Source organism: Nuphar pumila, chromosome 6, assembly GCF_984573655.1.
Source record: "Nuphar pumila chromosome 6, dmNupPumi1.hap1.1, whole genome shotgun sequence".
Lineage (NCBI taxonomy): Eukaryota > Viridiplantae > Streptophyta > Magnoliopsida > Nymphaeales > Nymphaeaceae > Nuphar > Nuphar pumila.
This window is the reverse complement of record NC_143254.1, coordinates 25,816,068-25,837,950: the sequence shown is the minus strand read 5'-3', so window position 1 is coordinate 25,837,950 and position 21,883 is coordinate 25,816,068. Positions and strand designations below refer to the sequence as shown.

General features: G+C 37.2%; 1 protein-coding gene across 2 annotated transcripts in view; it reads left to right on the top strand.

The window, feature by feature from the left end:
• LOC149834419 (S-adenosyl-L-methionine-dependent methyltransferases superfamily protein) overlaps nt 1-21,883 on the top strand; it is a 64,688-nt gene that overhangs the window by 4,095 nt on the left and 38,710 nt on the right. The window contains exon 2 of one of the 2 annotated variants that reach the window (XM_090010118.1): nt 6,156-6,583. The exons of the other annotated variant lie outside the window; for it this stretch is intronic. Coding sequence (XP_089866244.1) covers nt 6,156-6,523 — 368 coding nt within the window. The 3' untranslated portion in view covers nt 6,524-6,583. Of the gene's footprint in view, nt 1-6,155; nt 6,584-21,883 lie in introns of those variants that run through there. 2 annotated transcript variants of the gene reach the window in all.

The window sequence follows — 21,883 nt, the reverse complement described above, 5'->3', positions numbered from 1 at the left end:
TTGGGTGGATCGGGTATGCACTCGATCCTAGCCCAGAAATGGGTTTCTAGGTGGATCGGGTCTTCACCTGGCCTGGCAGGACCCAATCCAGACCTGAAATCCCATTAGAGGGTTTTGTATGGATTGGGTCTTCACCCAACCTGCGGGGACCCAATCCAGACATCAATACATTGGCAAGACCGGGTGGATCAGGTCCGCACCTAATCTGGCGAGACCTGATCTAGACCCGAATCCATTAGCAGGACCGATTGGATCGGGTTTGTGCCTGACTCATTTAGACCTGGACTCATTGGGGATTCCAGATGGGTTGGGTCTAGCCCTGACCCGCTGGACCTGCTCCAAGACCTTGCTGGGTTCCAGGTGGATCGGGTTTTTGCTTGACCCAACGGAACCCGATTTTAAACCAAGGACTCGGTTTCTAGCTGAACTAGTTCAAGACCTTTTTGTAACTGATTCAGTCCTTTAAGGATTGATTCAAGGGTTCTGAAAATTGGTTTTGAGGTTTTTGGAATCGGTTCAGGCATCCTAAACTGGTTTTGAGGTTTCCAAAACTGGTTCAGGGCATTTTAGAACCAATTCAATGGTTTTTCTGATCAGTTCGGGATTTCTCAGACCGGTTCAGTGATTTTCTGGATCAGTTTAGGGTTTTGGTGATTGGTTCAGGTCCTTTAGTGACTAGTTTAGGGTCTTTAAGGACCCATTTAAGCCATTTTAATGTCCTAATTTCAAATACTTTTTGTGACTTTAGCATGATATTTGTTATGTTTTATGTTGTTTTGAGTTATTGATGATTATTTAAGCATGAGATTTTGAATATATGCACTATATTTGTATTGTGACATACTTTACATATACTTACGAAAAAAAATTTAATCAACTCACTCTTGATATCACCAAAGTGACCTGAGTGGTGTTGATTGAGAGTTCTTTTGATCATGTTTTGAGTGATATTCGGTATTGCGATTATATGTGATTTTATGAAACGATAATTCTACTCAAAGGTAGGTAATTATGTTCCAAATTTACACAGGGTGTAATAGTAGGTGTGTACACCAGCCCATGAAGCATGTTTATACTCAAAGGTACAATGTTAAATTATTTTTTGTTACAAAATCTACTAGTTTCACCAATTAAAGTCAATTCTTTGATAATTAAAGATGTAAAACAATTAAGTGTTATTGTTTTCACCAAAGTAGAACAATAATGATTCTATTATGTTTGCTTTAGAAAAGGTGAATAATAAAGGGTCTCATATTTAGCCTTTGAAGAGTAGGAGTGCTCGAAGAGTAGGAGTGCTCGAATATGCTTCGCCTATTACTTTTGGAATCTTCAGTGGCTAAGAATATTTGATGTGTCATCCCTCACTGGAGGACAGTGAAAAATTTTTTGAGAGTCATTGAGGCTCATTAGTTCTAAAAAGGCTAGAACCAGTACTTTCATGTTCAAATTAGTATCTATGAAATATTCTAAAGATTGCAACATCTGACAACACATTTTAGAAATAAAAAATATTGCATATCAACTGAATGACATGAAACTCTCAATTTTTAATTCCTGATTAGTCCATATTATTCCCTTCAAAATCTCCTACAACACAAATAATGATGAGTAGTCTTTTAATAACCGCTTGACCAAGTGTATTGAAGATGAATAAAGATTGAGGATGAGAATGTGTAATGTGCACTTATGGCTTGTCATGAGGGAATATATAGACCTAGGAGAAAGAAGGGTTTCTTCAAGAAGAAAACCTCTAGAAAGAATTCTAACTCTTAGGTGAATGTCAAATCTCAGTTTGGAGGTTCTTCTATAAAGTGTCTCTTTTATAAGAAGAAGTGACATAAGAAGGTGGAAATGAAGCATAAGAAATGACTCGAGAAGAAAGATAATCAATCATTTGTCTTTCATGAGTATAATTTAATCCATTATCCATTGCATAGTTGGTGGATTAATTTTAGTATCAAGGTACACATTGTCAATTCTTTGTAGGCAATTCTAAACAAAAGGGAACCAAAAAAGCATAAAAAAAACATCTTTTTAGAAAACAAGATGTATTTGCATGTAAAAAACGTTGAGACCTGAAATGTTGTATTTGGTCGATACATTTTATGTTTCATTCTATAGTCAGAACCTTATTTCTATTTCAAAACTTGATAAGTTTGTTTTTGCATTTAATTTTAAAAACTCTAAGCTTGTTATTGTTAAAAATACTATTCATGTTGGTTTTGCATATGCATATGATGGTTTGTATCGTTTAAGAACCAAACTTCATATATAGAAATCTCACTCTGTCGAGAATATTAGCAATAAATATAGATTAAAAGATGATTAATCATATTTGCTTTGATATTGAAGGTTACAACACATCTCAAAAAAGAGAGTCCAAAGGCTTGTGAAAGAAAGGATTCTTGGACCTCTTGACTTCACGGATACATAACCATGTGTTGATTGCATAAATGCTAATCAGTCCAATATATATAAGAGACATATTAAACACAATAATGAAAAATTAAAAATTGTGCATACAGATGTTTGTGAGTCATTTTTCCCATATTACATGATTAAAAAATATTTTATCACCTTTATAGACAATTGTTTACGGTATATGTTTATCTACTTGTTATTTGAGAAATCTGAAGGCTTTCTAGTTTTTAAGGACTTCAAGAAAGAAGTAGAGAAACAAACTTATGAAGTTATAAAAGTGTTCTGGTATGATAGATGCGAATATTATGGTTGTTTCACTGAGATAAAACAAACAAAAAGGTCATTTCTAAAAGATGAAGGCATTGTTCCTTAATACATCATGCCTAGTATTGCCTACCAAAATAGTGTTGCTGAAAAGAGATGTTAAATCACTCAAACATTTTTTTGACCTTGTGGGATGAAACTTTTAGGACAACAATGAATATATTAAATAAGGTGCATACGAAGGTTGTCCAAAAGACTTCTTATGAGTTATAGACTAGTAAGAAGCATTCTTTGTCATATATGCACATATGAAGATGTTCAGCTGAAGCTAAATTATATAACCTATATATAAAAGTCTATGATCCTAGAACAACTAGTGAATTTTTTATTAGTTATCTAGAAAGATTAAAGTATTTTAGGTTTTATTGTCCATCTCATACACCACAAATAATAGAAACAGATAAAGTGAACTTTCTTAAAAACAGTTTTATTGGGATAGATACATCTTAAAGTTTGGAATTTGAGAAATTACAAGATTCAGTTTTCAGACTTGAAAAGAAAAAAAAGACTCATTTTTTTATCATTGTCTATTTGGATGATGTTAAGAAAAAATCGATCAATAAACATCAATATTAAGTAGAACAAGTTGTTGATGAGGATATACAATAACAACATGATGCAGAGGTTCAGTCTAAACCACCAGTAGCTATTGTATGGAGGTCCACGAGGACCAATCGATCTGCTATCCACTCTAATTATGTGGTGTATTTATAAGAGCCCAATGATTTTATAGATATTGATGATGATCTTTTAACCTTTGCATAAGTCATTGATAGTGATAAATCATTACATTGGATCAATGTCATGAAAGAAGAGCTTGTCTCTATGACAAAGAACCAAGTATAAGATTTAATGCTTTGACCTGATAGAGTTGTAGGTTGTAAATGGGTCTTTAAGACAAAAACAAACTCTAAAGAGCGAATAAAGAGGTATAAAGCTAGGCTTGATGCAAAGAGATTCACTCACATGGAGGGCATTGATTATAATGAAACTTTTTATTATGTCTCAACTAAGGAATCGTTTAGAATAACCATGACCCTTATAGCTTATTTTGATTTAGAGGTACATCAAATGTACGTGAGACTTTTATAAATGGGGATCTAGAAAAAAAAATATATATATATATATATATATATATATATATATATATATATAATAATAATAACCTCTTAGTTTCAGTATATATGACTCAAACAACTTATTTTGCAAAATTAAAGAAATCATTCTATGGACTTAAAGAAGCCTCCCAATAGTGGTATAAAAAGTTTAATCAGGTGATTTTGAATTTTGGATTCACTGAAAACATTGTTGATCAATATATATATTTTAAAGTTAGTGAGAGTAAGTTCATAATCTTAGTTTTGTATATTGATGATATTCTTCTTGCAACTAATGATTTTGGTCTACTATATAAAACAAAATATTTTTTTCTCTCATTTTGATATGAAGGATATAGGTGAGACTGCTTATATCCTTGAAATTGAGATTTGTCATGATAGAACTATATGTGTACTCGACCTCTCTCAGAAATCCTATATCCTTAAAGTTTTTAAAAGATATAAGATGGAGAATCTCTTCTGGTTCAACACCCATAATAAAAAGGGATAAATTGAGCATAAAGAATTGTCCTCGGGATGATAATAAAAAGGCCCAGATGACAAGTATCTCGTATGCTTCGACGATTGAGAGTTTTTCAATATGCACAGACCTGCATGTAACCAAACATCGTTTTTGCTATTGGAGTGCTTGGCAGATATCGATTCAATCTAAGCAGTGCACACTTGAAGGTTAAGAAGAAGGTCATGCGCTATTTTCAAAGAACAAAAGACTATATGTTGATCTACAGTAATGTTGACCACCTAGAGGTCATTGGATAATTTGATGCAAACTTAGAAGGATGTCTCGACAGTATAAAGTCGACTATTGGATATATCTTCCTATTAGTAGGTAGTGTTGTCTCAAGGAAAAGCAAAAATCAGTCTACAACTGCAGCTTGAACCATGAAGGCAAAATTTATTGCTTTATATGAGACTTTGTCTCAGACAATATGGATAAAAAAACTTCATTACAGGTCTTAGTGTTGTGGACTTTAATGAAAGACCACTGAAAATATTTTGTGATAACAAAGTTGTGTCCTTGAATAACAACAAAAACTTCATCTCATATCGACACATCGAGTTAAAGTACTTTGTTATTAAAGAAATGACTAATAATCATTTAGTATGTATTGATGCAATCGGTACAAAATAAATGATTGTGAATCATCTTACTAAAAGAGTAGCACTGGGATTATATTCTTTACATGTAACGAGGATGAGTTTATTTAATTTCTTCTGATATATGACAATACATTATAGCTATATGTGATCACATTTATAAAACTAAATTGATTTTCTATAGTTTTTTCCAATTGTTGATTCTGTATAAAGTGTCTTTCATTTATGAAGAAATAATAATAAAATAACAATATTAAAATAATCAATAAAATGGGTTAAAGACCAACTTATTCATAAAAGTATTCCTAACATGCTAAACACTTAAAATTAATAATATTGTAGTGCATGAAAATATGACATCTCATATAGAAGTGTTTATCTCAATAACTCGTATAATTCATTCTTATGATATAGGATAGAAAATGAACCCACATAAAAATTGAATCGTGATAACAATAATAAACTTCAATAAAGTGTTTGCTGATGTCAATGTGTCAAGTGGGAAAATATTGGATTTTGTATCAGATTGGATCTAACCTGGATGTGATCCATATTGATATGAACATATCAAAGGACATATATGGGAGAGGTTCTTGGGTTTTGGAGGTTATAAGACAGTTATGATGCCTCATAACTGTCCATGTATACCCATTATGGACCTCCACAGTGCCCATTTTGGACCTCCACCAGATCTTCCTATAAATAGGAGACTTGTAGTGGTGTGATGTTTGTCATCTACATATTGTCGATCTCTCTTACCATTCCTGGGCTCAAAAGGTTCTACTCACCTCTCAACATTTTAGCTTGGGCTCATTATAGGCATCTATTGGTTGAGGAGAATGTCGAGCACCCACATCCATCGAAGCATCGTTCGGATCGTCCATGGCCGCATCCGGTAATTAAGTGACTCTTCTGTGATCCATTCTATGCTAACAACACAAACTCCATCTATTTTTCTTTCTTTGTCAAGACATCCAACTTCATCCCCTTTGAATTTAATATACGATGTCATGAATATCACTGCCAACTGCTGTCTAAAGAAATGTATGCTTGCTTTACGAAAATTAAAGGACTTGTTTTTACATATAAATTATACTTACAGTGTAGAAGCATAGTTTGTCATGGGTAGAAACACTGGTACATACATTTCTGTTTCTTCACTTTTTCCTGCTTTATTTATTTTTGGTGTCTCAGAAGTAGCTTATATGAGAAAGACGACAACAAAGGCTGATGTTTTCAGCTTCGGCATAATTGTAATTGAGCTTTTGACAAGAAAAAGGCCTACTGCCACAATAGAAACCGAGAATCAACAAGTTCCTACCCTGCAAGACTGGGTTGCCAATGTTCTCTCCAATGGAACTGATAGTGTGTTGGCCATCATCGACAAGCATCTCATGCAGCACAGGTGGACAGAGTTGGAAAAGAAGAAGGTCACCACGCTCTTAGATTTAGCTTCATCCTGTGCTAGACAGATTCCAGAAGAGCGACCGGACATGAATGCAGTTTTATCATCATTAATGAAAGTTAAGGAGATGAAGGAAATAAGTACACAGAAGGCTTAACTTTGCTCACACGCACTCTATCCAGGTACTGTGATTCCACAGCAGGAGCTCATATGAATACAACTAACTAATTTCACCTACGTCCTACGTTGTCTCCAAAATTGTCTCCCTGGCATAGGCGGAGCTGTGTGTGTGTGTGTGTGGGGGGGGGGGGGGGGGGGGGGGGGTGCAGAACTGGGCTGTAGCCCAGTCCTGCCTCTCGGCCCAGTTAATTTATTTTTCGTTTTTTTAAAAGCCCAGTCCTAGCCCAGCCCGGACTGCAGCAAATAGTTTGATTCGTCCATATGAAATAGATTTTTATTAATAATTGTAGCCATTTTTTTATTTTATCTCAAAAAAAAAATTGGGGGGCGCTGCCCCCAACCCCAGACTATCACACCAATTTTTTTTTGCTACACCCCTGTTTGCGCCCCCCCCCCCCCCCCCCCCCCCTCACATGAATCCTAGATACGCCGCTGGGGACATATTCACCTGAAATCTTGTTTATCCATGTTTCAATGCCAATGTTGCATTCTAATGCCTTCTATTCTCGCTTTCTTGTAGTAAACTAGCGTATAAATTATGAGGTGCACCTGCATGGACTTACAGGAGGATATATTTGATCTTAGTTGATTGAATATATATATATATATATATATATATATAACAAAAATATTAAATTCTTCTTATTTGAATGCATTTTACTTTCCTTAAAAGAAAGGCTAAAAGTTTTAAGTCATACGCTTAACTGAAATGGTGGTTACCGGCATTCCTGTAATCAAGGAACACAACTTGCGATTGCACATATCAATAACTGGTCAAAGAGGTTGAAATAATTTGTAAATGTTGCAATAGTAATTTTGTTGGGTTTAAGTGGCTGTTGTCTTCGCTTTTCTTATGCCAATGATGTGATTGGTTGCCACCTGGCCAATGCATTCACCACATTTTTATTTTTCAATACCAAATTTCTTAAGAAAACGTTATTATGTTTTTTTAACATTAAAAACATTAGAAATGAAAGCAAATGTAACATGAAATGAGATTCCCTTTTAGACAAATGGAGTTCAGCATAGGCCTGGAAAACAAGATTAGCTGCTTGTAGCTCAGCTCATCTTTTTGAAATCACAATATAAGGTTGGCAAGCTGAACACTAAAAATGGGTGTCACTCAGCCTGTCTCATATTGACTCGTTATGTTTTCTTTTTTATTAGGGATGGCAGTGGACTGGGGCGTGGTGAGGGACAAGGTCTCCAGCCCCGCCCCATCTCAAAATTCCACCCTCCATCCCTACCTCCATTTTTACACGGGTTTTAATTTTAATCTTCATTCCCACCTCCATCCTTGTTTCATGTCCTCCTTCCCCGGTAATGGGGTAAGGCAGGGTGAGGCCCAGTTTCTCTTCGGTCCACTACCATCCCTAAAGGCATTTTAGTTATTTTACTAATAGGGATTGGGGACGGGGTAGGGGCAGAGCGGGACGGGGTGGGGGAAAGCATAAGTCCATCCTTGCACTGGTTTTGATTTTAACCTTCATCCCCACCTCTATCCCCGTTTCATGTCTTCCATCCCCGGTCCAAACGAGGTGTGGTGAGGCAAGGCCCCGCTTTCCCCCGGTCTATTGCCATCCTTATTTTTTATGATGAAGAACCCTTGCCAAAGCGAGAAAAACCCAAGATAAACTTAGCTTTTGCAAGAATTGAAATTCGTAGGTTGTAGGATCTACTTGAATCTAAGGATACAATGTTGTCTTGTAAGGACCTCATTATTTTAGATCTATAAGAGCTTTCGCAAACTCAGACAACGTTATTCTCTATTAATAACTTCATTATCTCTAGCAAGGTTAAGGAGCTTGAGGAACTAAGAGTACAGGGACAATAAACTTTTACAATATGGTGTTCTTATTTTTTCTGTTGTATAGATACAAATAATTATAATTTGTATAGATATATTGTTTTGGTTATATACTATTTGTATATATACTATGAATCTTTGTAACAAATATATATATATATATATATATATTAAGAATGTTTGTAACAAGTTCATTTTTTAATGAATACAATGAATATATGCATGAGCAGGTTCATTTTTTATGAATGAATGCATGCAATATATGAGCAGATTTATTTTTTAATAGATCAGATAAATATATGTATGAGCAGGTTCATTTTTTAATGAATGCAATTTATAAACATGTTCAGTTTCTAATGAATGAATGAATGATTATATGAACAAATTTATTTTTTAATGAATGTAATGTATGAGTATGTTTATTTTTTGTATAAATGATTGAATACAATGTATGGGCATGTTCATTTTTTAATGAATGAGATGAATGTATATGTATAAGCAAGTTCATTTTTTAATGAATAAAATGAATGCAATATCTAATAAAGTTCACTATTAAATGAATGATTGTACGAGCAAATTCATTTTTTAATGGATGCAATATATAAGCAAGTTTATTTTTTTATGAATGAATGTGCAATGTATTGTATTTGTGAAGTTTGTACTATATCTATGAAGATTGTATTGTCGACAAACATTTGTGAATGTCAAGAACATTTGCAACTGATATTTTGTAAATGTCGGCAGACATTTGCAAACATTACTCAAGGAGTATTTACTTAAAAGAGATTCGTAGGTTATATTCACAAAGTTCATACTATTTTTGTGAAGGTCGTACTATGTTTATGGAGGAATTATCAGAGTGTGAAAGTCTGAGATATTCTTAATTGATATTTTGTAAGCATCGGTAGACATTTGCCGACCTTCCTCAAGGAGTATTTACTTAAAGGAGTTTCGCAGGTTATATTCATGAAGTTTATACTCTATTTGTGAAGGTTGTATTGTGTTTGCAGAGGACTTTTCAAAGTGTGAAAGTCAAGGACATTTGCAACTAATTAATATTTTGTGAACATCGACAGATATTTATGGACCTTCCTCACGTATTTACTTAAAGGAGATTTACAAATTATATTCACGAAGTTCATATTATATTTACGAAAGTTATACTATGTTTTCAAAGGACTTATCATAATGCGAAATTGAATTTGCTCATACAATCATTTCATTCTAATATGTGAATTTAGTTCAATTATGGTGAGGTTTGTAACTCTCATGTGTATTTACATTCATTTCATTCATTCACTCAAAATGAACATGCTCGTACAAATATTTATTTATTTATTCATTAAAAAATGAACCTCCTTGTACATATATTCATCCCATTGATTCAAAATGAGTATATATATATAATTTAATTAATTATTAAAAAATAAACCTTGAAATGTGCATATATTAATTCAATTTATAAGTATGTAGTGAAAATATTTGATTACAATGTTATCAACAATGACTCAGAAAATCTCATATTTGCTTTATGTCAACTTCTTCGTCAAGGTCCTCCAGATCCTCCTTTGGATCCTTTTTGTTTGGCATCTGGACATTTTGAAGTAGTAGGCTTCGCTTTTCGTGTGAGGATGTTTTTTATTGTTGTCTCTTTTGTTTTGTTGCTTTCTACGCTCGATTTTCCAGTTATAAGCGATGGATGTACGTGAAAGACTGCCCTATTCTCATTGCCTTCACGGCTAATTGCAGTTCATCGATGATTTAGTCTATTAATCACTGAGGATGGCTACAAATGGTTTTCTTAGGAGAGGGAGGATCTGGTGCAATGTGATTGCACCATTTAATATGCTAGCAGCTGCACCTGATCACCCACCATCTTTGGTATTGTCATATGTGGAGCCCACCAACAGATGGAGGGTGATCAGGTGCAACAGCAGGCCAAAAGTGTGCACACTGCACCTATCTTCCCTCTCTTAGGGAGATGAGCTCTCTTTATTTCTAGGCGCCAGTTGCATCATGTGCATCCCATTAATGACTTCTACTAAATGTGCCTGTTTCTCCGATTTGTTTTGGAGTTGGGTTCTACTCATCCCCTGTCATCCCCCATCTTACCCATCTTAAATCATATAATGCAAGTTGTTTTGATAAAATATGGCCTTACAGATAGATTCACAATGCTTGATTTAATAAGAATCAACACTTGGATCGTATTTTTTCAATGTAAATTGTGATTTTTTAAGTCACGAACTTTTGTGTTTTCTCAACCATTGTTTTTTTGAATTGCCAAAAAAATCTGCACACAAGTTGGATCTTGGTGATTTAAATGTCAATTTTCACTAAATGAATGATGTGGGTCACAACTAGGGAGTCTGATTTGATCAAAACAACTTGAATCAATGAAATCTCCTCTCCCTCCCCCCCAATTAATAATAATAATAATGATAATTTACTACTTTACTAGAAGTCACTAGAGAAAACCAAGTATGCTTTTGAATTATGAGATTTTAAATTTGGTTATGAATTTAAACAATGAGAAAATGTATGTTTTTTAAAATAACACATAATAAAAGGACACGATAACTTAAATTCATCACTTACATTGTAACTACAGTGGCGAAGATGTTATTAGCATGCATGTGGGGACAACGGGCTGCGTGTAGATTTATCACTAGGTGCACATGGGTAGGGGTGGCAATCGGGTCAGGTCAGCGGGTTGGTGGGTCAGAATACCTCAACGTGAACACGACCCGTTTATTAAATGGGTCGGATGTGGCAAACACGAACACAACCCATTTATTAAACTGGTAACCCGACACGACACGGTTAACTCGTTTAATAAACGGGTCAGGTCGACACGATTACACGACACAACGTCTCCTTTATTAAACGGGTCGACCCAATAACATAGACACGATAACCGACCCGAGTAACCCAAATAACCTGTCTAACCAGAATAACACAATTAGAAACACAAAAAAATACATATTATACTTTTTTTCTGCAAATTTGCAATTAGAGGAGAGGTCTCGGGCTCTCGGCTACGGCTGGGTAGGAAGGAGTTAGGTGGGTAACTAAAGTGTAAAGTTAGGAGTTAGGGTTAGATAAGTTAATATATATATAAACGGGTTTGTGTAAACGGGTTGACCCACCTGCCTAACTCGTTTATTAAATGGGTCAAACGAGTTGGCGGGTTGGCATACCCCTAACACGAACATGACCCGTTTAATAAACGGGTTAGGCGGGTCGACCCGTTTACGACACCAACCCGTTTAAGCCAGACCCTAACCTGGCTAAGAAGCGGGTTGGCGGGTCGGGTCAGATTTTGCCACCCCTACACATGGGTCTATCTTCTAGCCAATGAGGAGTCTTGATCGAGTGCAATATGATTGCACAAAATTTTATGCATTAAACACTCCATCGCCCTCCGTTAGATCTTGGGTCCCACACCTGACAGGGATGAAGGGTGATCAGGTGCTTAATGCACAAATATTTATGCAATCATATTGCACCTGATCTTTTCATGCTGATGAGGCCTAGACTTAGACAATGGCCTTAGGTCATGGTCAATCTCATTAATTTGCATTCAAATTTCTTTTAGGGCTCATGTGTTTCATTCTTATGGAAGGAAAAGACCAATGTTGTCAATATGGGTATCAACCCTGAATCGTTGGGTTACCAATACTCAACGAAATCTTTCTTTATCGACCCAAAAATAATAGTAAATTATAATGTGTCAATCATAACGTGACACATGTTAAAACTATTAAAATAAATTTAAAATAATAAAAAAAGTATTTTTTATATTTTTTACAAGTATTAAAAAATAGTTGATTCATGCCTACAACTTATCCAATTTTTGTCTATAAGATGTGGCGATACTCACTGATGGTGATAACATTTGAAATGACACGAATTTCTACAAAATCCTGCCAGCTCATCCTTTTCATGAGAATGCTTTCATATGAATGGAGATAAGAAACAATCTCCACATGAAAAGTAAAGTCAGTGAGAAAAGATGGGTCTCACTTGTGTTGATTTGACGTTTGTTTCTATTGGGTTGGGTGCCGGGTCTGCCCATGATGGGCGAGATTCAGATCCAACCCACCATTTGAGGAGGGGGCGGTTTGGAAACCGCCCGCCTCCCCATCTTCTCATCTCTCTCATTTGCGTGAGAGTGAAAAGGGGGAGTAGAATACAATGTGGAAAAAAACACTGTGTGTGCTTAAGAGAGACCCCAACAGAGAAGAAGAAAAGGTGTGCACAGTGAAAAGAAAGAAGAAGAAGAACGAGCATCAACGATATGATTTTCCGCTTTCTCTTCAACAAAAAGGTATGTTTCAAACCCTATATTGGTATCAGAGCATTCAGTTTTTTGATGTCGTTTTTGCTTGCGAATATATCCCCGTGTGCTCGTGGCCGAGACCATTATGCATTCATGGTGGACGCTTGCGGTGGGGCGTCATACAATAATAAAATAAGTTTTTTTGTTGTTTTTGACCGTGTGACTGTAGCCGCACGATCAAGGCATGGGATCGGCCGACTCTAGTGCCCGAGCCAGATCCAGCCTTTGTGCAAACCCTACAATAAATAGGCTGCATGCATGGTCGACTGACCAGACCATGCGGGTTGCTGCAGTCGCAGGCCCATCAGCTAGGTCATAGGCCTGGCCTTCGGCCAGGTGGGTTGCCGCAATCGCAGGTCCAGCGGCTAGGCCACAAGTCTGGCCTATGGCCAGGTGGACCATTGAGCGTTGCCCCGAGCCCCAGCCAGGCTCTGCAACACAGGCTGCAAGCCTGCCCCCTCAGCTAGCCCACTACGCTCGGCCATAGGTTGGGCACTGCGACAGGGCCACAAAATTTTTTTATGGGCTGGACTCTGGCATTCTTCCAGTGCCCATGTGAGCTGAGGCCTATGACCTGCGGCTGGTGCCGCAAGCCATTTTTTGTTGAGCCCCGGCTGGGTCGGGGATACCCGGACCTGGTCCTGGTAATAATAATTATTTTTTTATTCATGAATGTGAATAAAAAATGATGTGATCATGTTGATTATTTGCGCATTTTTTAAGTATTTTGGAAGTACTTACTATATGTGTTAATATTTTATTCAAATAGTTATAATACTGTTTAGATGAATATAATCATCTTAGAGAAAGTGGGAGATGATTGTACATATTAAGCTTTCAATTCCACGCCCTATAAGAAATTATATGTTATCTAATCGTGTGATTATGACTGCATATAGATGTGCTAATGATTAGATCATAACATGCATGAATAACATAGTTGCACATTTTTTATTTTTTAAGGACATGGTTGCACCAAATAAATCCATAATGGACTTAGCACAGATTGAGAAACTGAACAGTGATAACTATGATATATGGCATAGAAAGATTCAATTTACACTGGAAGAAGCTGAGGCCTTGGAGGCTCTCAACCATACTGTGGAACGACCTGAAATTGGTAATGGGGCACAATCTCGTAGGGACATAGAGACCTATGAGAAATAGAAGCGCATGAATACTGTTGTGCATGTCACCATGCTATGTTCTATGCAGGATGACATCATATGTCAATTTGAGCATTATAAGACTGCTCAACAGATGTAGATGGCCCTTAAAGATAAGTTTGGGAGAACATCAAACATAAAGCTTAGAAGGTTGACCATCAGGTTCGATTCCTACAAGAAGTATCATCAGCACACTATGAGCCAACATCTTAGGGAGATGGCAAATATGATAAGAGGGCTTAATAGTGCAGGACATACCCTTACAGATGAACAACAGGTTCAGGTTGTGATTCGCTCTCTGCCACACAATTGAGAGCATGTGAAAATTAATATGACTCATAACAAGAGTATTAAGACTTTTGATGACATTGCTCGTCATGTAGAGCTAGGAAATGATCGCCTTGAAGCGGCTCAACAATCTAGTATAAGGGCATATATGGCAGAAAGCTCAAAAAAGCCAAAATCTTTTAAGAAGAATTTTTATGGACCAAGGAAGTTCAAGAAGGGTGAGAAGACAAAGATAAAGAAAAGAAGCCTTATCAGTGCTTTGGGAAGCGTGACAACAAGAAAAATAAAACGAATGCAAAATGTTTTAAGTGTGGCAATTTGGGTCACTATGCTCGTGAATATCATGAGTAGGAAAAGGTATATTCTTTTATTACTCCTGATATATGTGCTAATGTTTGTAGTTATGCACTAATCATTGAATCTAATCCTATGTGGATTGTAGACTCAGGAGCCATCGACCATGTGACCAAAGACCGCACAAACTTCGTCAAATACAGGAAGATGTAATCTGATTCGAAGTGGTTGTTTCTGAGAAACAATACTAAAGCAGAAGTCAAAGAGATCGAGACCTGTAAATTGGATTTGCGAGGAGGAGGATGTTTATTATTATATGATGTTCTGCATGTTCCAGAGATTCGACGAAATTTGATTTCAGTTTCTACTTTGTCTATGTTAAACTATAAACTTGTGTTTGGAGATGTCAATGTTGACATCTTTTGTGGACATACTTTAGTTGCTTCTGGTTTCTTGATGAATGGTTTCTATGTGTTGGACACTGAACTTAAAAATCTGAATGTGGGTAAAGAATGTGTTTCTCTTGTTTCAACTGCTAGTAATATGAATGTGAATGCATCTATATGGCATGCTTGACTTAGACATATAGGGCAAAAGAGAATGGAGAGACTCACACGAGAAGATTTTTTGGGATCCTATGCGAAGATTCAAATGCCTATATGTGAACATTGTCTTGCTGTAAAATCAACTCGATTGCCTTTTGGAAAGGCAACTAGAGGAACCTATCCTCTTCAATTAATTCATTCTGATATATGTGGACCAATGAATGTGGCAGCGAGGCATGAAACCTCTTATTTTATTATTTTTATTGATGATTATACACGATTTAGCCCTGTGTATTTAATTTCACATAAATCTGAAGCATTGGATTGCTTTAGATCCCTTATGAACATGGTAAAGAATCAACTTGATCGTAGAATCAAGGCTTTGAGAACAAATCGTAGACGTGAATATCTATTCGAACAATTCAAAGAATTGTGTGATGATAAAGGGATAGATAGATAATTGACTACTTTTCAAACTCCGCAACAAAATGGTGTTGCAGAAAGGAGGAATAAGACCCTCTTAGAGATGGTCAGGTCCATGATGGCGCATGCAAGTTTACACATTTCCTTTTGGGGTGATTGTTTATTGACTGCAACCCATGTATTAAATCGTGTACCAACTAAATCTATTTCTTCAACTCTCTACGAATTATGAACAGGTAGAAAGCCTTATTTGACTTATCTCAGACCCTGAGAGTCTGTTGCATATATCCATAATCTTTCTCATCAATATGAAAAATTGGGTCCTAGAGAAAAGAAGTGTATCTTTATAAGATACTGTGAACATTCAAAAGGATGTGTATTCTTAAGAGAGAATACAAATGAAAGTATTTCTGAGATAGATTCGAGAGATGTCACATTTATTGAGAGTGATCTTCCTAAAAGAGAAAAGATAGAGCATAATTTTCAATTCTATGAATTGGATGATTCTGTTCAGTCTAAAAAAATTGATCATTATGTTTTAGAGATACAAGAGGATGTGTTTATACCACTATTGGATAGTGGGAGTAATACTCAAGTAGATATCGACTTTGAAGAAGATCTGGCAACTCGAAAAAGTTTAAGAAAAAGAATTCCTCACCGGAGATTTCAAATCGAAGGAGAAGCCTTTGTGGTCATGCCCCAAGATGATAAGATACTTAAGAGTGTTAGAGATGCTCTATCTTGTTCAAAAAGAGATGAATAGCATAAGATAATGGAAAAAGAAATAAAATTCATGACATCGAATGAGGTTTGAGATCTTGTTAATCTTCCAAAAGGAAGAAAACTATTAAGAGCAAATGGGTTCTTAATATTAAGAGGAATGCCGATGGATCTATCGAGCGATATAAAGCTCATTTGGTTGCTAAAGGATACACACAAATGACATGAATAGACTATGAAGAGATATTCTCTCCTGTGGTCAAATTGACCTCTATTTATCTTTTGTTAGTCATAGTGTCACATATAAATTAAGAATTACATCAAATAGACGTTAATACAATATTCCTAAATAGAAATCTGGATGAAGAAATATATATGAAACAACCCGAGGGGTTTGTTACTGCTGGATTTGAGCACAATGTATGCAAGCTGAAATGATCCATTTATGGATTGAAGCAGTCATCCAGACAATATTATTTAAAGTTTCATGAGACCCTCATGTGTAATGACTTTGCCATGATTAATGAGGACCACTGTGTTTATCTTAAGCGTCAAGGTCCAAAATTTGTAATCCTAACTCTATATATGGATGATATTTTATTGACTAGTAATCATTTAGAGTTTCTGAAAACCATTAAAGAATGGTTGTCAATTCATTTTGAAATGAAAGACATGGGTGATTCATGCTTTATGCTAGGCATAGAGATTAAAAAAGATCGTTCAAAAAAATTTCTTTCTCTTTCACAAGAGTCATATATAAAGGTCTTAGAACGATTTTATATGTAAGATTATAAACCCATAGATACTCCTGTTGCAAAAAGAAATGATTTAAGTCTTAAGATGTGTCCAAAGAAGTAAAAAAAAATAGAAGCTATGTCCAAAGTCCCTTACTCCAGTGCAATAGGCAGCCTAATGTACTTAATGATGTGCACCCGACCTGACATATGTTATGCGGTAGGGTTGGTGAGTAGATATCAAACTAATTCAGGACAAGCGCATTGGAAGGTTGTCAAGAGGATTATGTGATATGTTAAAGGCACATCGGATTCAGTTCTTTGTTACCATGGTGGTAACATGTGTGTAGTAGGCTATACGAATGCAAATTGGGGTGGGGACCCTGATGAGCGTAAGTCTACGTCTGACTATGTGTTCTTGATGAACAATGGTGCTATATCTTGGTGTAGCAAGAAGCAAACATGTGTAGCCTTGTCCACAATGAAAGTTGAATTTGTTGCAGGCTCGTTGGCAGTATAAGAATGCGTTTGGTTAAGGAGATTCATCAAACAATTGGAAGTCACTTCTAATGCAAAACTACCAATGACTTTATTCTGTGATAATCAAGTGGCAATTATGTTTACCAAAGATCCCAAGTTTCACAGTAGAACCAAACATATAGACGCAAGATGCAAGTATATGCGTGACATTGTATATAATGGCAAGGTTGCCTTGGCATATGTTAATACCCAAGATATGGTGGCAGATCCCTTTACTAAGCCGATTAATAGGGATTCTTATATTAATCATGTAAAATCTATAGGTATTTGTAAGATTTGATATATTAATGTTATTCATGTTTATTTCTATGATTACTGTATGGCATGTTGCACATCTATAGGAGTTTGCTATCAGGTTTGAGATAAATCTTCTCACACGGATTTATCGCCTCAAACACTGCTTGTGGGCGGGCTGAGATGAGATGTAACAAAATTCAGGGTTGTTGAATTAATAAGCATGTCATATTTTGGGGATATCATATGATAATAACTCAAAAAAGTGGGAGTACAATGAGTTATGATATCCGCCATATATACGTATATGGGATACATCGCTCTAACTGGGTTAGGATGAGGTCTCGTGTATATTTAACTATATGGAGAGACTGACCTTGCTATCTAAATTTCAAGGGTAACCTGGTTGACTAGATTTGAGGACTTGGATAGACATTGCATGGGAATGTGCATCCTAAAGGACTCAAGTTAGTTTCTTGGGGAGAAACTGAACTAATATAGATCTGTACGACAGAGAATCAATGGTGTATGCATGCATTCACTGGAGTGAGATAGTGTTGCCGTAATAGGTGAGTCATACCACGTATGTCGCACCATAACTATAAGTTGACCACAAAAGGAAATAAAGAATGACCACTGCTTCTTCATTGTGTGAGTCCCTGATATATATATATATATAGTATCCTTATTGACTTTTGACTTTATTTTAAGGAGAAAGATGAGTGTTGCTACTTTAGCATGTTGCTTAAGGCCATGTCTGATTCAGTCTAAAAGAACATGTCTAGGAAAACAACTTATCTTGATTCAAAGAATAAGAGTTAGAAAGGAAGATCATTTGACATTTTCAGATTATGCACATGTTAAAAGCTAACTTATTTTACCACATCCTTGGGATGTTTAGGTTTATGATTAAACATGTGACATAATGGAAGGCCTTGTCTGGCATAACTTGGTACATATATATATGTGCAGATGAATTCAATATGCAAGAATGTGAAAAATGTATTTGATCTAGGACACAGTGAGCTTCTTACCTGACTTGTGCAGGTATACCTTGTGTATCTTATTTTTTGCAGGTTTGAGTTATTATGTTACACTAACCGGTATATAATATGCCTCCACTCCCTAAGCTCAAGGGTCGCACTGTCCATTTGCCAGTATGAATACCCGATGTTATTCACCATATGAACATGTTTGGTGTTTCTTCTTTTAAGATCTCTTCCCATCATGTGCGAGTGGGAGAATGTTGGGTTGGGTATCGAGTCTGCTCATGATGAGCGAGATCCGGACCCGGCCCACCATTTGAAGAGAGGTCGGTTTGGAAATCACCCACCTCCCCATCTTTTCATCTCTCTCATTTGCATGAGAGTGAAAAGGGGGAGCAGAATACAGTGTGAAAAAAAACACTTTGTGCTTAAGAGAGACCCAGCAGAGAAGAAGAAAAGGTGTTCACAGTGTGTGCACAGTGAAAAGAAAGAAGAAGAAGACTGTGACGATTAGACATCGTGGGGCACTTGGACTTGTGGATTCGTCGTTCTCTCCAAGTGAGGGCACACATCCGTTGAGCAAAACGAGCATCAACGATCCGGTTTTCCACTTCCGCTTCAACGAAAAGGTATGTTTCAAACCCTATAGTTTCACTCTGGGAAAGAAAGAGAAAGTGATGTCAGCTCAACCAACGATGTGCGGCTGGTAGGAGCTGTCAGTGCACGTCTCCTTGTGGTGAGAGATATTGCAGGTTCAAACCCTTCAATAATACTTATGGATTAGCCTTCATACCCACATTCCCAAAATATCCATTTCCTAACTTATTAAGATCTGATCATGGTTGGCATTCTTAGGACATGGTCTCGGATCAGCTACACCTGGCTAGGTAACTTAGATGAGACTCTCCAGGGTGAACCACGGTTTTTAATTTAAATTTTTAACAAATAGATATAAATGTATATCCATATATTATAAAAAAATCATTTTTTCAAATAGTATATACATTTGAAATGTGGATTTCTTTTATATATATGTATATATATTATTTATTTGTATTTTTTATTTACATTTATATATACAGCGTAGTGTCATCTGGGTCTGAGACAAAACTTGTTTAACTCCACCATATCTCAGCTGACTTGGTCCATAAGGTCATGCTATTTTTTGACTTGGTTAGTGCCCCATATGATACAACTCAGCCCAGTCTCGATAATACCCGTGAGTTTGGCAACCATGATCCAACATGCTAGCTTACAAACCCCCAATAAACTGGCTGAAATAATTGTTCCCCAACAATGTACTTCATTGAGAACTATTAAGACCATTATAAAGTATTTAGCTTTCGACCCTAATCACAAGATGAGTAATACATTCCCTAGTTAAACCCAAACTTTCCTGATCCAAACCCCACTCTGACAGGATAACCCAGCAGAACCATCATCTATAACTACTACCTTTTCCCTGTCTTGATCCAAATGACCCTTGTTCTTAAAATTTTTAAAGACGAGGAACCCTTGCCGAAGCGAGATGGACCTCGGGTGGGGCCCCACAACCACCCTGCCTTAAGTGGCTCAATTCTGAAAGCTACACATACACATGTACCAGTGGGGTTTGATCCAGTGCCTTCGTTTCAACACCCTCACAACCAGCCCACTTGGCCATGCAGTCGACCCCGTAGTGATGATCCAAATGAACCCTGTTTAGAGCTGACCTATTTGCACATTCCTCTCAACTGAACCTAGTGGGTCAACTTAAAGTGTTCGAGTTTAAGGCCATCGCTAGTTTGATATGCAAGCTGTGCATCCTCTGACACGAAAGTAGATTCAGTGTTGGGTGTTCTGCCCAACTAAGGGGAGCCACGTATGGCTGCCCTTTATAAAAAAGGGGACAACCCCTTATTGTTAGGGATGACAGTGAAGGTGGGAAGCCAGGAATAGGGATGGCCGGGGAAAAGTGGGGCCCTGCCCTGCCTCGCCCTGTTTGGACCGGGGATGAAGGGTATGAAACGGGGATAGAGGCTGGGACGAAGGTTAAAATCCATCCCCGTTCGGGGATGGACGTACACTTTTCCCCGCCCCGCCCAGTCCCCGCCATGATCCCGGACTCATCCCCGTCCCAGCCACTTTTCTCCGCCCTGCCCCGCCCCACCTCATCATCGTTTGAACCGGGGATGGAGGACATGAAACGGGGATGAAGGCGGGGGTGGAGGTTAAAATCCATCCCCGCACCGTGCGGGGATGGAGGTTCTAATCTTGAGGCAGGGCGGGAGACCTTGTCCCCCGCCTCGCCCCACTATCATCCCTAGCCAGGAAGGACTCCAACCTAGCTCTGTCTCAAAATTCTGCCCTCTATTCCTGTCTTTATATTTGCATGAGTTTTGATTTTAACCTCATCTCCGTTTCATGTCCCTCATTTTCGATTCAAACGAGCCCTATTTTTCCTCAGTCCACTGTCATCTCTAAAGAGTATTTTAGCAGTTTACTAACAGAGATCCGAGACAGGGTGAGGCAGGAAAAAGCCTAAGTCCATCCCCGCAAGGGTTTTGATTTTAACCTCCATCCTCATTTCATGACGTGATAGATTAAAAATTCTTGGCTTTTTTTTAATGAAAAGAAGTAGATTTATGAGCAATCTGAAGTTTCTACAAATTGTGTTTTGTATAATTGTATCTTTCATGAAAAAAAAATTCTGTAATATAAAACGAGTACTGTTCGTCTAATAAATGTTATTGTTTAAAATTAGATGCGTATTAGGTATTTTATGTACCAGAATTTTGGTAGGAGCTGTCGGTGGGACGTTGCAGGTTCAAAACCCGGTATAGTTGTATAACTGGTAGGAGTCTTCCTGACCTCAGCTTCAATATATATATATATATATATGCCCCAAAAATATGAAAGTGAATGATAGAGCGTTTGCGCTAGGGGTGGCAATCAGGTCGGGTTGGCGTGTCAGCATACCTCAACCTGAACCCGACCCGTTTATTAAACGGGTAGGCTGTGGCAAACACGAACCCGACCCGTTTAATAAGCGGGTAACCCGACACGACCCGCCAACCCATTTAATAAATGGGTTGGGTCGGGTAAACGGGTTTTCAGGTTCGCGGGTCAGGTTGGCGGGTCGGGTTGACGGATCAGGTTGGCAGGTAGGCAGGTTGGCGGGTCGGGTTGGTGGGTTGACGGGTCGGGCAGACGGGTTGGTGGGTTGGCGGGTTGACCCACCCGCCTAACCCGTTTATTAAATGGGTCAGCCGGGTTGGC